Genomic DNA, 15,763 nt, shown 5'->3' with positions numbered 1-15,763 from the left:
ATCATCCGCTTGTAATGGGATGCAATACTCTAATGCCCACTGGTGGATATTAGGTTAAGTAATATCCAACAGACAACCAACCCTTTGATGCACGACCTTTGACTGAGAAGTTCTAACTGTGCATGGTAATGAGTTGCGCCTGTTTTATGGGCTAAGTCAATCCCCCTACTTAAACTATTTATGTCGCGAACCTGACATAGCATCAGTAGGAACCATTTTTAACGTCTTTAGTTAAATGTTAGGTTAATACAGCAATTCTTTGCCATGATATAACATGTAAAAAATAAAATATGACAGAAAAAAAACAATAACATTACATAAAAATATATTTCTTAACGAATAACAAACAAGAACAATTTATACTTTAAAAAAAAAAATATGTATGTATTTTAAAGAGTTGGTCTTGAATAAGAATGAATGCGAAGAAAAAACAATGAAAATGGTAAAAAGACAGTCAATAAACAAAAACAATTTCTTACTTATAATCATACCCATATTTTTATGGAATGAATTTTTAACATGTATTTCAGATTCTTAGGTACATGAGAATATCCAATATATATTGGTAATTGACTTTTATAAAACAGATATAATAAACCAGTTAAAGAGTAGCTACACTTAGGAAAAAATTGGTTTACAATCAAATATTCCAATTAGAATCCTAATCTTTCAATATCAGGATTTAAAAATCTTGGTGTTTTAGAAGTTTCAGTAGCTGTTGTATTGCTTGATTCTGATTGGTCGAAATCTGTTGATGTTTCTGATTGGTCTATAATTATTGTCTGGTTGATACTTGCTTCTGATTGGCTATACAGCGCCATAGTTTTATTTTTGCTGCCCTCTGATTTGTCCATATCAACAATAATGGTTGCTCTTGCTATGCTGTTCTGAAATATTTTTGAATGAAGGTGTATCAACTTTTTTTTTATAGCTAGCCGGTTCTTTTAGTAAGTAGTAGATGTAAAATTTTTCATAGAATTCAGATATGCAATCGGTTTTTTTGTAGACCTATTATTTTTTAAGTAATTTAAGTTTTTTTAAAAAAATAATTAAGTCGGTTTTAAGGTACTAAAACGCAACAAAATAAAAGAAGAAAATGGCCAGTAAGAACAAAAATAGTAAGATCTTTAATTTGACACCTTACTTTTAAAATTCTGTTGAGTAATGATTGAAAAAATCTATTTTTTAAACCTCGGTTTAATAAAAACTTTAGACCTAAATATTTTCTCAAACAGACATTAAAAACATGGGTTCATATATACCTTTAGAATCAGAAAAATATTACGAATCCATTGTAAGCAAAATTGAAAAAAAGTAAAAAAATAAAAAAATAAACAAATGGCCAATTATATTTTTTGTTCAGGCAACACTATCGTCTTCCCTTTTTTACCCCCTCTATACCCCCTTCCCATTTTTATACTCAATTCAAGAATTAAGACGTTGCCTGTACAATATAATACGATATTTTCATATAATTCCTTTTATTGTAGTTTATATACTATATTGTAAACTTTTTTTTCAATTTTGCTTACAATGGATTCGTAATATTTTTCTGATTCTAAAGGTATATATGAACCCATATTTTTTTACCTGTGAAATAATAAAATTAAGTTCAAAGTTTTTATTCTCGTGGGTTTAAAAAAATCGATTTTTTCAATAATTACCTGACAGAATTGAAAAAGTAAAGTGTCAAATTAAAGATCTTACTATTTTTGTTCATAATGACCATTTTCTTTCTTTTTTTTGTTGCATTTTAGTACCTTAAAATCGACTTAATTTTTTTTTTTAAAACTTAAATTACTTAAAAAATAAGAGGTCTACAAAAAAAAACGATTGCATATCTGAATTCTATGAAAAATTTTACATCTACTACTTACTAAAAGAACCGGCTAGCTATAAAAAAAATAGTTGATACACCTTCTTTTAGAGAAATATTTTTTTTTCTGAAAAATTTAAACAATTTTAGTCTCATTACTTTCTGTCATTTTTTTTACAACTTTAAATTAATTTTGAAAATAATTCCTATTCTTATATTTATTTTATACATTTACATTAACAAAGAAAAAGCAAAAACATGTAAAGCAACAGAGAAAAAGACTTGTAGAGTTGCTTTTGTTTCTTATTTTTTTAATAAAAGGCGAAATAAAGGAAAATGAAGCTTTCTATATTGTCTAATAAAACAAGATAGAAAAAAAACTTTTGGCCAAAGAAACCAGAATAACGTTATATTAGAAAAATCCATTACTATAATATAGGGTTATTCTGGATACTTTGGCTAAGTTTTTTAATTCATCCCCTTTTTTATAGGTACTATAGGTATCTTCAAGAAAAACTTACTGTAATTTTTGTCCCTTTTTTCAACAAAGAAAACATATAAAGCAACTGACCATATTACTTGTAGAGTAGCATTGGTTCTAATTGAATTTTGTTTGAATAAAAAGGTGAGATAATAGTTATTTATCGCATAAAATTATAGACAGCTTTCCGCGGATAATAAAATGAAAAATTATAAGATTAATTACAGTTTGCTGGGGAAGAGGTTTAAGGCACAGTATTAAACTAAACTTTAAATTTAATTTATTATCTTTATTTTATTATTTGCAAAAAAAAGTGTCTTTAAGGGGATATTAATTGGTTTCGCAGCAATTGCCAATACTGAAAAAAAAACTTACTGTTATTTGATCCAAAAAATAATCTCTGTTTTCCACAGGGTTGATAGGAGGCAGAAAGTAGGCTAGTATTGGGGCTAGAAACAGTAAACCTAAAAAAATATAAAAAAAATGTTATATTTATATTTGTTCTATATTTTACTAGCTGCCACGCCCCTTGAGGACACATGAGAAGCTTTATTTTTATCTACATACACATTAGAGGAGAACAATGTCGGTAACAGTTAGCGAGATCTTTTAGTACAGACAGACAGAGATCCTGTTGCTTTTATATAAGGATATTAGTCTCTGTGAATTTCTCAGCTAGTATTATAGTTAGACCGCTAGATTTTCCGGTAAAGGTTCACTAATCAATGAGCATCTAGTTCATAACTCACTTAGACTGTCGGTCAAGTTGAAAAAAAATGAAGTAGCGGGTTTCGTCTTATTTTTTTAAACTAGCTTTTGAAAGGTTATTTTAGGTTAGGTAAATGTTAATGATTGCCCTGTAGGAAATAGGCCCCGCAGAGTTATAGCAACACGCAAGGGCTAGAAAAAGGAGAAAAGCTACTTTGAAAATACGACAAAACCAGCTACTTCGTTTTCTTTACAAAATTATTTTTACCTATGACAAAGATAACAGATTTCCATAGGAATGCATTTGTAAAATGCGCCAGTTGCATCCAGCTAGTCGCTAAACTGCCACCACCTTTATTTATTTATATTTATACAAAATTAAAAAAAACACCAGAATTTGGGGTGAATATTTTTATAATAAAATAGTTTCATAGTCCTTCCCAGGACTTATGAGAAGTTACACTTTAAAGGATAACCTTAACAGTTAAGCGGTTAGCAAGATCCTGTTAGTTTATTGTAAGGATAATATTTAGAATACTTTAAAGCTTTAGAAATGAAAATAATTTTGGTGTGTATAAATTTAACCTTCTCCAAAAAGTTGCACTGCCAGCTTTTCTTGTTCTTTGGCAGTCAAGTGATCATATCCAGATTCACCTAAAATTTAACAAAGTTTGAGGAGGTTTGTTGGTAAGTGATGAACCAACAGACCAACAGATTGTAGAGTGTCAGAACTAAATAAGCAGAATAATAATGCATAAGTCTAAACAAAATTGTAAGTAAATTTGTTGCAAAACTTCTTAAATACAGGATACTATTTAAGGACATTTTTATATTTTTAGGAATTGATTATAGCGATGCTTCCCAATCCCTTATAACTTTGTACCTTGTAAAATAGGAATCAGTATTTAAAAAATCAGATAAAAAGGATAATAACAACATACAAAATTTTCAAAAAAAATCAGCACACCTTTTAAAGGACTTACGGATTTTTCAAAATCCTACCTAATTGTTATAGTAATCATCGTGCAAAGTTTAAAACCGATAGGACAACTCTTATATGTCGAACTAACGAAAAGAGCTAACTGTCCCGGATGGACGGACGGACCCTAATTATAGAAAAGTTTAGCGTTTGAAAAATGTATCTAGGAAAAATTTTACCTTTTTTCCTCATATATTCTGAGCATGGATATCCATAACAATCCTAAGCAAAGAAAATACAAGTTAATAAGTAGCGCAACAATAATAAGCTACCAATATTCTTGAAAAGCAAGTGGAAATTAAAGTTATCATCTACACAACATTTTGGTAAATCAACCAATATGATTTCATTTCATATTTTTGCAATTCATTTATTATTTTTGAAATCCGTTAGCAAGCAAGAAGGGATTATTTCAGCTTACTTACTTGGTTGGTCGGCCGTTAATACACACTTTGTATTGCCTTAAAAGGAGCTGCGTTTTATAATAAGTGTATTTTGATTTATTTTCATATTTTATAAAGTTTACATTTTTGCCGCTAGGTGCCTCTAAACTTTTAAAAAACTACTGTTTTCTTTAAATTCAAAACATCAAAATTCTGTAAAAAAAAATCTAAAATTAATTATCTAACTTTAAGAATTTTGAATTTTGATATACTCTTTAAAATTTTCATATTTTTTTAAGAAGTCAAGAAAAATTTACAAATTGCTCCTAATGGGTCCTAAAAAGCCTTCCCAACAAGTACGATCCTTTTGAATGTTTAAAAGGGGAATGATGGCTAGTTGAAATCTATCGACTAAATGGTAGAAGCTTGCAGACGATTATCAAAAGTCGCATGCAAGTTATATCCTTCTGATCCCGAAAACACTTCATTAATTTTGTTTTAAGTTTCTGTTCAAGGAACGCTAATACTCTCATCAAAATAAATTTACTTGGATTAATCAATAGATCCATCGAATGTTGTAAAGGCTCTAAGAATGTTAGGTATGTCTTTATATTTTTATGCCAAGAGAAATATGAACTTGTTCGTCTTTTTAAAATCCCTGCTAGAAATAATTCAAATGGACTTTACTTTCCAGGAAAGTTTTCTTTCTGGGCTCCTTATATATTATAAGACATAGAAGGAAGAGTTACATTTAATTTAGTATATTTATATTTAGCGTCTGCGTAACTCTTTTATATAACATTACAAAATCGGCTACTGGCCTTTATTAAGACCTTACCTCTGGAAAGTTGTAGGGGATATATCTGTCCCTGGCATAATCTGGTACTTTAGAGTCCAGGTCAGGTTTCCTACAAAATTTTCATTTATACTTGTGGCTACTGCAATTCTTAAACGCGAAGCTTTTCTATAGTTAGGGTCGGTCCGTACGTACGTCAGGAACGGATAGCTTTTTTCGTTAAATTATACAATTATAAGCGAAGCATAACTATAATCAAGTCCTAAAAATGTAAGTATGTCCTTAAACAGTATACTGTTTTTTATTCAGCTTTAGCTTTCAGGTTTAGCACCGATAACCCTACCCCCCCGGGCCCCCCCCCCTCCCTTGTTTTTTTTTTTTAAATTGAAAACAAGGAGCAAGGGGGGGATAGTTTTTCATTTGTTTGTTTATATAACTTTAGGTCAGATAGAGTTAGGTTATATTGGGTTACCGCAATTTATTTAAAAAATAAGGGGTGGGGTATCAGGCTGTAAAAAACTATTTTTACCTGTGTAAACCCAATTCTTCCAGTTCTGTTAATAACTAAAAATAAAATAGAAATTTTTTTTTTTTTTATTACATGAACGTAACTTTTTGATAATCATTAATGTGAAAAATATGTCGGCGATATTCTGGGTTGTCAAGATCCTAATTATAAATAAAATAAAGATTATAACCCAAGGGGAAAGTTTGTACACTGCTGTTTGTACCATCCAGATAAGGAAACGTATAAATCAGGGATCTGTAGGGATAAGAAAATCTACCAATTGATGTACATACACACCCAATATTAATACACAAAATTACCCCTTCTGTAGATTACAATTAGCCAATCAAAATTCATAAAGATACACCAACGTTGTTAAGCCAACGAATAAGAAAAAATATTATTAAACTTTGAGGACTGTGATACTGATCAGAAACTAGAATAAAAATTAGTCAAAATAAAAATTGAAAATATAAATATTTTACCTTACTGATATCAGATCTACTTTGCCCACAATAAGTATTCTCCAATTGACCTAAGACAAAATATTTTCAATAGTTGTGCATCGCATCGTATTATAAACAGCTTTCCGCGGATATAAACATGTACAATTATAAGATTAAATGAGTTTTGTTAGACCCTTCATCCTAAAGTGAAGACTATAGCGGGTACACCTCAAGAGGCCTCTTGAGGATATTGATAGAAGGAGGGGGGGGAGTGTCGACACTCCACTTCCATTTCAATTTTCATTTTTTAAGTAGAAAAAATGTTGTAAGGAGGGGAAAATATTTTTTCAGGGGCTATATCTCTTGGGTTGTTTTTGTAAATTCCCCCAAACCATTTTTTTAACATTACAGGACACGTAAATATATACCTACTGTAGCAAAAAAGACATATTATTACTTAGATCTTATGTGGTATCCGCCGAGGATAAATGGCAGACACCGGAGTTCAATTAGATTACGGCAGTGTAACAGACGTGGACACCTTACTATAGAGAAGCTACGCTTCTCTAGCATTCACTAGATAATGATCAACATCTATTTCAGTTGTCACTTTATTGAAGGTTTAAAAGATACTGAAGCTATATACAACAAACAATAATTACATGGATAGGAATAAATAATCATAACATAAAAGCATCATAATACATATACAATGGTCAGTTTGGGCAATAATGATCCCCCATCCCTGAAAAAGGGTGGGGGAGAATTAAGAATACAGTTAACCATAATAAACATGACAGATTCAATCATTAATTTTAAGCATAGGGAGGGGGTCGCTAGACCCCTTCCCCAGGACTCGGGGGAGGGCCATTGACCCTCCACCGAACCCTAGATCAGGGGTGCCATAGGCATGGCTCACGGTTGCCGAATACCACAACTCTCCCCTCGGAAGGCTGGGAGATGATTTCCCTACCAGACTTCCGACAGTGGTTGAGGCCTTCGGTCCGCTCCTTAGGGCTAAGATATATATACAAACGATAATGATTCAATGGAATCCTAGTGGTGAGTGTCTTCTTAGGGTTGATGGGCTCCCAATGTGGGGTAGAAGGCAGAGGCTGGCTTGGGTTGGACACGTTGGTCAGCGCCGGCAGGTATCAGGTTTGCTGGTGGCACAGTTGTTGCTGGAACGGTCAGCAGTGGGGCCTGCTGGTTGTTGTTGGCAGCGGCTGGGGCGCTGGCTGCCAGGTTAATCGTCTGAGCAGCGGCCTGTCCTCCTGAGGGGCCGCGGGGTCGGCCAGAGGGCGGTCCTGGCCTACCTGGGCGGTCATGCCCGCTGTCAGTTGATTTCATAGACACCATTTCCTCGGCTGCTTCCCTGCCGATGGGAATGGCATCCCAGTCCACTGAAAAGTCCCGGGACTTGGCATGGTTGAGCCTGGCTCTAGCCAGCGCTTTCCTATACAAAGCTGGATGGTACAGGAACACTTGTGATATCGCATTCAGGGCTGCCCGGACTCCTCCTTGTGCTGCTGCCAGGGAAATGATGGTTAGGTCCCCCAGCAGTTTGAGGATCAACAACAGCAAACACAGTATGGCTGCGCCATCTCCCCACTCGTGGATGGCTTGTCTAAATCCAGCCCAGACATCCAGGGCTGCCTCTCCTTCCTCCGCCAGTCGGTCAATGTTGTAGGACACTATCCCATGGTCTCCTGTGGCCGAACAGCTGCCTTGCTGAACGCAGGAGCCATAGGATAGGCCGGTCAGCATGGCACTCTTGTATGCTGGGAACGCCAGCAGTTGTTGCCAGTCGTTCAACTCAGCCTGCGAATACAAGCCACCTGAACTGAAGTCATCTAAGGGTTCTGTCAACAATTGCTTAGGCGTATCCAGCGGGGGTGGCCTTTTCTTGGGAGCGGGGGTTAACTCTATCCAGCCTTCCTCCGCGTGCACAGTCAGGGGGTAGGTGGAGGAGCAGGGAATCTTGGTGGCGTGTTCACTATATACCCGTGTCACAGCGTCTACAAAACCTGTGGGCTCTACTGGCACTTTGTCCCAACACTCCTTGTGTTCGCGGACAACGTATTTATGACGTTGGCAGGTCAGCTGCAGCAGGATGTCTCCCCTCAGTACCGAGAACGTGCTCCCCTGGACACGCACAGGGTGGGCCGGGTCTAGTTGCTGGAGCTTCCAGCAGTTGGCCGCTACTTCTTCTGCTGCGGTGCTTTTCATGCGCGTTTCCAGGGTAAACCCAATATAACCTGCATGTATTTGTGCTTGAAGGGGAACGTCAACATCCCTGGCCGACACTCTGGGCAGCGCAGCCGCGGCTGGGTCAGCTGCCACGAACAACGCTGGATGGTTTGTGGCATGGGCCTCGAAGTCGCAGTTCACAATCGAGGTGGGGTTGGTCATGTTGATGAAAAACTGGGCCTGATGGTCAACCAGATATGCATCCATCACCAGGCTGGGCTGGAGGCTGCGGATCAGCCTCAAGGGGCAATCTCTTCCCAGGTGGTCCCACACGTAGGTTGCTTCCCCAGTGATGCAGGACAGCTCAGAATGGGGGCACTCTAGGGTCAGGTGGTCAGACTGGGACTCCACCCGTCCATCCTCCACCACATAGGTCTCCTCCTTGACCAGCAGCCGTCGCTCCTGGAGCACTAATTCGTTGCGGTATAGCTGGCCCTCGAAGTGGACGTCCTCCCCTTCACAACCCACCCCCTCGGGGCTGTTGACGAGGGCGCCCACCATATCGATGGTGAAGAACAGGGGATGGTTCAGCTGGAACGTCAGTGGCTGGGTCTTGCCTGGCAACGTGTAGACTCGGTTCCTGGCCAGGTCTCGGCACGCTTCTGGGTCTATCTTGGTTGGCCTCATGAGGGTGGGGACCGAGGTCACCTTGAGGTGACCCCATACTCCACACCTGAATGTCCACTGGGACACGGTGAGCTGACAACTGTACCCGGTGGTTTCCCTCACCTTGACTTGCTGCAGGACGTGTACTTCATGGCCCAGGGGCACCTCCTGGTGTAGGGGCTCCATGTTACACATCTTTTCTTTATTGTAGGATGTGACATGGGTGGGGTTGGCACAGTCCCATCCCACCAGGACGTAGCTGGTTGTAGGCCACACGGCTGCCAGCAGGAGGCCCCACAGGACCATCCACCAATGGGAGAGGCTTCCAGGCAACCATCTTCCTCGTACACGCGGCTGGGGATCTTCAGCTCTGGTCACGGCTGCTTCTTGGGACTGGACACGGCTGGGCTGCTCCTGGCTAGATACAAGTTTCCATTGAGCGTTATCTGTATGCGGCCGAGGCACCCCGATACCCTCCCCAATGACAGACTGGCAAGCGACTGGCACTTGCCTGGGTGTCGGCTCCCCTAGCCCCAAGTGCTCCCTTCCCTTGTCCAAAGCATGCCCAGTGGCATGGGGCTGAAGTGCATGTGGCACAGGCTCGCCCTTACTCACTTCCCTCCCCTGCCCTAGGAACTCAGGTGCATGTGGCACAGGCAAGTCCTTATTTTCCCGAATTTCAATCTCCCCAGCCTCTGGTGCAGGGGGCACAGGCAAGGCTGGGTTTTTACAATATCTTGGATACAACACATTTAACAAATTCAACTTATCCTGATGTTGAGCAGCTGGGTTCCCCTGGCTGGCAGGGGGCTCTGGATGGCATGTAGCTGGGCTCTCCCTGCAGGCTGGTGGCGCTGGCTGACTGGGGGTGACGGGTGTCACCCCTTCCTCTGGGACCGCTGGCTCGTTCCAGGACTCAGGTCTCTCGGTGGCGGCGACGGTTGTCGCCCCAGACATCAGGTTGGAGGCTGGCTCGTTCCAGGATCCAGGTATCTCGGTGGCGGCGACGGTTGTCGCCCCAGGCACCAGGTGGGAGGCGCTGGATAGCACCCCCCCATCATCCCAGGTGGCGACGCCGGGTGGCGTCCCATACATCGATGCAGAGGCGCTGGCTAGCACCTCCTGCCTCTCTCGTTCGGCGGCTGCCAGGGCCTCCCCATACACCGTCTCAGGGACGCTGGGCAGCGCCCCTCCACTCTTGCTGGGTAGGCTCAGTCGGGCAGGTTCCATCATGTTGAGGCTAAAAGGCTGGGGCCTCAGCACCTCTGGCTCGGCTATGTTGTTGGATTGTATCAGCTCTGGCCCCAGATGGTTAAGACTGAAGCCTAGGCCAACCCGGTTGGGTTCAGCCGCGCCGCCCAGTACGTTGATCCTAGCTGGGACAGTCCCAAACTGCGGCATCCCGTCGGCTCGGTCCGCAGCTCTGGGGGCGGCTGCTTGCTGTTGTGGTGCTGGGGGCGCGCTCCCTTCCATGTGGGCCACTCTGCTGGGCTTCCCTGGAGGGGCACTCTTATCGGCGGTGCGCCTGCGGCTGGCTACCTGGGCCCAGTCAGCTCTACAATCGGCCGCCGTGTGACCGTCATAGTGGCAACGCTCACACTTGGCAGAACGGTCACGGCGTGGCTGGGTGCGTCTCTCCTCTAGGCTAACTTCCACAGGCGTTGGGCAGTCTCGAGCTCGGTGGCCTCTCCCCTGGCAGCGGAAGCAGCGACCTGGGACCTTGTCATCTGGAGCGACCTTCCCCATCTGGTGGAGACCCGGAGCCAAGGAGCCAATCTCCATTGGCTCCGACTCGTCATATTGGGGCAACTGGATGCAAGCAGATCCAGTCAGCCCTTCGGTCGAGTCCACTAAGCACACACCTTCCTTCAGTTGCTTAGTAACCATGGTGACGGTAAACATGGCCTTACGAGTGTACTCAGGTACACTCGTAATTTCATGGTTCATCATGAGGCGTTTTACATTGGCGTTACGAATTCCACGATTTAATTCGTCCACCAACAACTCAAGATCCTCATGGTTGTAGGCGTCCCTATACAAGGCGCACTTAGTTGATATGTACGCTTGTATAGGTTCTGTCGAGTGTTGCTTGTAATCCCTAAACGCTTGTTTAAGCGTTTGGGATTCAAAAGCAGGGCGAAATAGCAATTCACACTCGGCCTTGACCTGTTCGTAGGTCAAGGCTTGGCCTGCCTCGCCAAACAGATGGGACGCCATTTCCGCCGCTTGCCCTACCAGTGACAGTAGGAGGGCGTTGCGGCGGTTGAGGGAATCATGAGGTGGCACGCGGTAAGCCGCCCATGACATCTCGAGTCTGCGGATATGTGCCGACCAGGATTGCTTGGGCGGCCCTCTATACTCCGGCAGATTGCTCAGCATCAGCTTGCGGTACTCGGCTGGGGCCGGCTGAGGGTCATCCTGGAGCCATCCTGGGGCTTGGTCACCTCCTGGGGCTTGCTGCTGGTCCATTGGGTCAACGGTTCAACGGCGGGCACAAAGTTATACAGTACTAAAATGAATGGTTTGTCACTTGAGGCTTTCTAGCCTAACAGCCAACACTGTTTGTATCACTAGGTTGGTAGTTTAGTTGCAAAGATATAACTTAGCTGTACTTATCACTAGTTAGGTGCTGAGGTTGTAGGGTAGGCTGGTAGGGGTAGATAGATGTTGAGGGTCTGAACTGCTGTCAGGAACTGATTGGGTTTTCCTTTATCACACTAGAGCTAGAAGGAGAGAAGCTTGTAATTCTTTATTTGCTAAAAATACCCCTGTTAAATGCTAGGGAGTAGCTCCGCTCCGGTGTGTGTGTGTGTGTGTGCGTGTGTGTGCGTGAAATCTCCTGTCCTTGCAACGCGCGTCCGCACCGTCAAATCCGCGCACACGGGGAAAACGCGCTCTCACCCCTCAACTCGCTCTCTCATTGGTCCGCTTCGTCCGTTGAATTTATGATATTTTCCGCACTCTGTTGCGCTACCCGTGAATGGCGCTCTGTGTGTCCGATCGCTAGCCCCACACTACAGACGGACTTAGTCTAGTGTGGGTAGGAAGGGGGGAAGCGCGTGAGGGGACGGGGGTAACTCCGTCCGTTTCCCCTGTGAGGGAGGGAGGTAACTGTGTGCTGGTGTAATAGTGCCTTTTCTTCTTAATCCTAGGCTTATCTATTATATCACCCTGATTGTATTTGCCTTCAATGGAGAGGGGCTCCTCCCTTTCCCTTGGAATAAGGGGTGTATTGTTGTTGTGCTGTGGGCTTGAGATGTTTTGATTGTATATCAGGGTCTTTATTATATTACATCTAGCTTCTATTTTTGTCCTTATCACAATTGCATAACAGATTTGTTTACCAACTCTGTTCTATTTTTAGCTGTTATCACAATACACAATAAATCCAAGCCTGTTCTATTCTTAGATTTATCACAACACAACAATTTGTTTGCCAAGCTTTGCTCATAAATCTATTGTTTAGCCATCACACCAGGGTGGTAATCCCTGCAATGTAACATAATATCTGTTTTTCTAGATGGGTGGCTGCGTTGTAGCCTCTCAGGATACTTGGAGTTGACGTAGTTTTTCTCTGTTCTGGTGCACTACACTCGTATGTTAGCTCGCAGCTTGCAGCTATGTGGCATGTTTCAGCCTATCGGCGGCAGGGAATGTCCCGTCCTGCTAGCGCCGCTGATCCAAATCCGGCTGATGGCGGCAGGGAATGTCCCGTCCTGCTAGCGCCACTGGTTCGGATCCTGCTATTTCTTGCAGTAAAGTTGGCCTATTTCCAGCCGTTTACACTTATTTGGCTTGTTTCAGCCGGTCCGCAGGCCTGTTTCAGCCCTTTGAGCGCTCAATTCTCCGTTAGATATCAGCGCTGCTCGCGGTTATTCGTCAAATTTCGCTGTCTCGCTTCCACAACTGCCGGATGCAGAGTTAAACTTTGCTGTCCAGGGTGGGTAATTCAGGTTGCTTGCGTCAGTTTTGCCAGATTCACTGCTGGGAGTACCTTAGCCTCAGATGCGCGTCTGCTCTACACTTGTGGTTCGCCGTAATCTCACACAGCTGTCACCAAAGTTGTGGTATCCGCCGAGGATAAATGGCAGACACCGGAGTTCAATTAGATTACGGCAGTGTAACAGACGTGGACACCTTACTATAGAGAAGCTACGCTTCTCTAGCATTCACTAGATAATGATCAACATCTATTTCAGTTGTCACTTTATTGAAGGTTTAAAAGATACTGAAGCTATATACAACAAACAATAATTACATGGATAGGAATAAATAATCATAACATAAAAGCATCATAATACATATACAATGGTCAGTTTGGGCAATAATGATCCCCCATCCCTGAAAAAGGGTGGGGGAGAATTAAGAATACAGTTAACCATAATAAACATGACAGATTCAATCATTAATTTTAAGCATAGGGAGGGGGCCGCTAGACCCCTTCCCCAGGACTCGGGGGAGGGCCATTGACCCTCCACCGAACCCTAGATCAGGGGTGCCATAGGCATGGCTCACGGTTGCCGAATACCACACTTACACCAGATTTTCATGTTCTCTAATACAGTGAAACATTCAGTGGGATGAAATAACGATTCCCCCTTCCTCTCCTTGCACCCCATTCCTCCCCTTCATCTAAATGAACTAATGAACTGACCAATAAATGAGAAGGGTAATAGCAACCAAAATTTTTCTGCAATCATAATATCCATTAATATATACTACTTTCATTTATCAAAAACAAGATATTAATCTTACCTATTATCAATAAAAACATAAACAGCAACATTTTTCTTTGAAATCACTATTAAAATTTTATGAAATATAAGTAAATAGTTGTATGTGACCACTACTACACAGGTGATGTAACACAACTGAGCAACTTTGGTACCTAGCTTTGCGGTCATATATTCATAATAATACTTCAAGGTTTTACAAACGGTTTAGAATTCATCATGTCCAAAATTGTATGAAATTACACATAAAAGCTTAGTGTAGCATAAATTTGAATAAAACGAATAAAGTGACAGTACTTGATATAGAACATTAATTTATAAATCTTGCTATGCTTTCTAAATCGTACCTAACTGTTATAGGAATCAGCATTCAAAGTTTTAAATGGATGGGAAAATACTGACATGTCTACATTAACGAAAAGAGCTAACCGTTACGGACGGATGGACGGACAGACCAACCCCTTTATAGTAAAGCTTCGCTTTAAAAAAAATCATTTAAAACTATACCTTCTATACAATCTTGGAGAGTATAAAAGTAGGCGTATAAATAAACAACCAAAACTTTAAAAAACTCCAATTTAATATGTAAAACTGTTATTAAAAAACAACAAATATGTATTTTTCTTGGTAAATAATGAATTTTATTTCAGAAATTTTTTTTCTATATAAATACTTTATTATATATTCTTTTTTTGCTACTTACTCTAGTATAAAAATTGCAACTAACTTTAAATGCTATTTCACCACGTTAATTTTTCATGAGTTGTATGAACACTAAACCCCTCAAAAAACCACCTAAATGCCCCCCCCCCCCCCCTTTAAATCCCCTCCTCCTTTATGATGTATCATAATATGCTACAGGTGATTAAGGGTCAACTTAGGCTGACACGCACGCTTACACAAAACACGCACGCACAACTTCCATATCCACGCCCACACACAAGCACACACATACACACCAATGTACCCAGTCTACAATATTTTGGAGGAAATATATTTAGAAATTCTAATGCTATTGTCATTCCCTTCCAGTAATTGATGAAAATGAATTAAGAAATTATATACAGTGGCGTGCAGAATGAGGTGTCAACCACCCACTAAATATTAAATTTGTAAGAGCCTCTTTCTCCTTTTTTCGCCCCCTTATATTTTTGAAACCCCTCTGGTGCATCGTTGTGCACGCCAACGCCACTACCCAATATACTAAAGCTTAGAGCCTAAAAAATTATTAAATATTTTAGAATTTAACTCATTTGATTTTTAAAAACTTCCTATAACAAAAGTAATCTAATATACTATTGTTTTAATAGAACAATCCAGCAAAAAATGCAAAGAAAATGTTTTGCATTCAGTATTTTAATTCTTGTAAAACATCAATAATTATTTTCTTTCGTACTGTGAGTGTTTGTAAAATATTAACAGTTTCATCAGTATGGCTTTGAACCTAATCGATATTCGGTGGATAAGAACCAGTTCTCGGTTACACTAAAAATCATGTATCGTATCGTATTATTTATCCAGTTTCTATTCAATGCACAATCATAGTATTAAACATTTTTATTTCCGCGGAAAGCTGTTTATAAAAAGATGAGATAGATAACTATTCTGATACAGTTTTTTTTTAGGGGGGGGGGGGGGAGGGGGTATTGAATGGGGTAGTATTCATATTTTTATGGGGGTTTCGCCCCCACAAATTTGTTTTTGATAAAAAATTTATTCATAGGACATTTTTACTTTTTTGAGGGAGTGAGAGGTGTACCACGCTCTCAAACAAATTGCTTAATATACCACCTCAGGACTCTAGGTATAAACCCTTAGGACCTTAGCGGTCCATCGGCTACCAAGATCTTAAAAATTAAGGCGAAATTCATAAAATGCCAAGAAAATCTTCAGCAAAAAAAAAAATTGAAAAAAAGGACCATGGAAATCTTAAAAATATATATATATAAAAGGACTAAGAAAATCTTCAACAAAAAAAAATGGGGGTATTTTTTTTCGGGGGGGTTAGGGTGTGTCCCACCCCCCAAGAAAATAGCCTAAAACCACCACAGGACTAG

At 40.7% G+C, this 15,763-nt stretch overlaps 1 protein-coding gene across 1 annotated transcript; it reads right to left on the bottom strand.

The window, feature by feature from the left end:
- Nucleotides 1-370: 370 nt before the first annotated feature.
- Nucleotides 371-13,841, bottom strand: LOC145326776 (uncharacterized). The gene is made up of 9 exons (XM_080170184.1): nucleotides 13,729-13,841; nucleotides 6,157-6,206; nucleotides 5,693-5,727; nucleotides 5,206-5,275; nucleotides 4,164-4,206; nucleotides 3,591-3,659; nucleotides 3,274-3,357; nucleotides 2,673-2,761; nucleotides 371-887 (listed from the first exon to the last, which is right to left on the bottom strand). The coding sequence occupies exons 1-9, from the start codon at nucleotides 13,757-13,759 to the stop codon at nucleotides 654-656; spliced, it is 705 nt and encodes a 234-aa protein (XP_080026310.1). The 5' UTR covers nucleotides 13,760-13,841; the 3' UTR covers nucleotides 371-653.
- Nucleotides 13,842-15,763: the final 1,922 nt, after the last annotated feature.

This window comes from Acartia tonsa, chromosome 8, assembly GCF_053477335.1.
Source record: "Acartia tonsa isolate MP-2025a chromosome 8, ASM5347733v1, whole genome shotgun sequence".
NCBI classification, from domain to species: Eukaryota; Metazoa; Arthropoda; class Copepoda; order Calanoida; family Acartiidae; genus Acartia; species Acartia tonsa.
The sequence above is the reverse complement of the archived record's forward strand: the minus strand, read 5'-3'. Positions and strand labels throughout refer to the sequence as shown.

Bases quoted from the DNA above. Each gene is read 5' to 3' on its own strand.
- LOC145326776 (XM_080170184.1), bottom strand. From the start codon at position 13,759: ATGTTGCTGTTTATGTTTTTATTGATAATAG. The intron at 6,207-13,728 runs GTAAGATTAATA...ATTTTGTCTTAG, and splicing joins TATGTTTTTATTGATAATAG to GTCAATTGGAGAATACTTAT. The intron at 5,728-6,156 runs GTAAAATATTTA...TTTTATTTTTAG, and splicing joins GTAGATCTGATATCAGTAAG to TTATTAACAGAACTGGAAGA.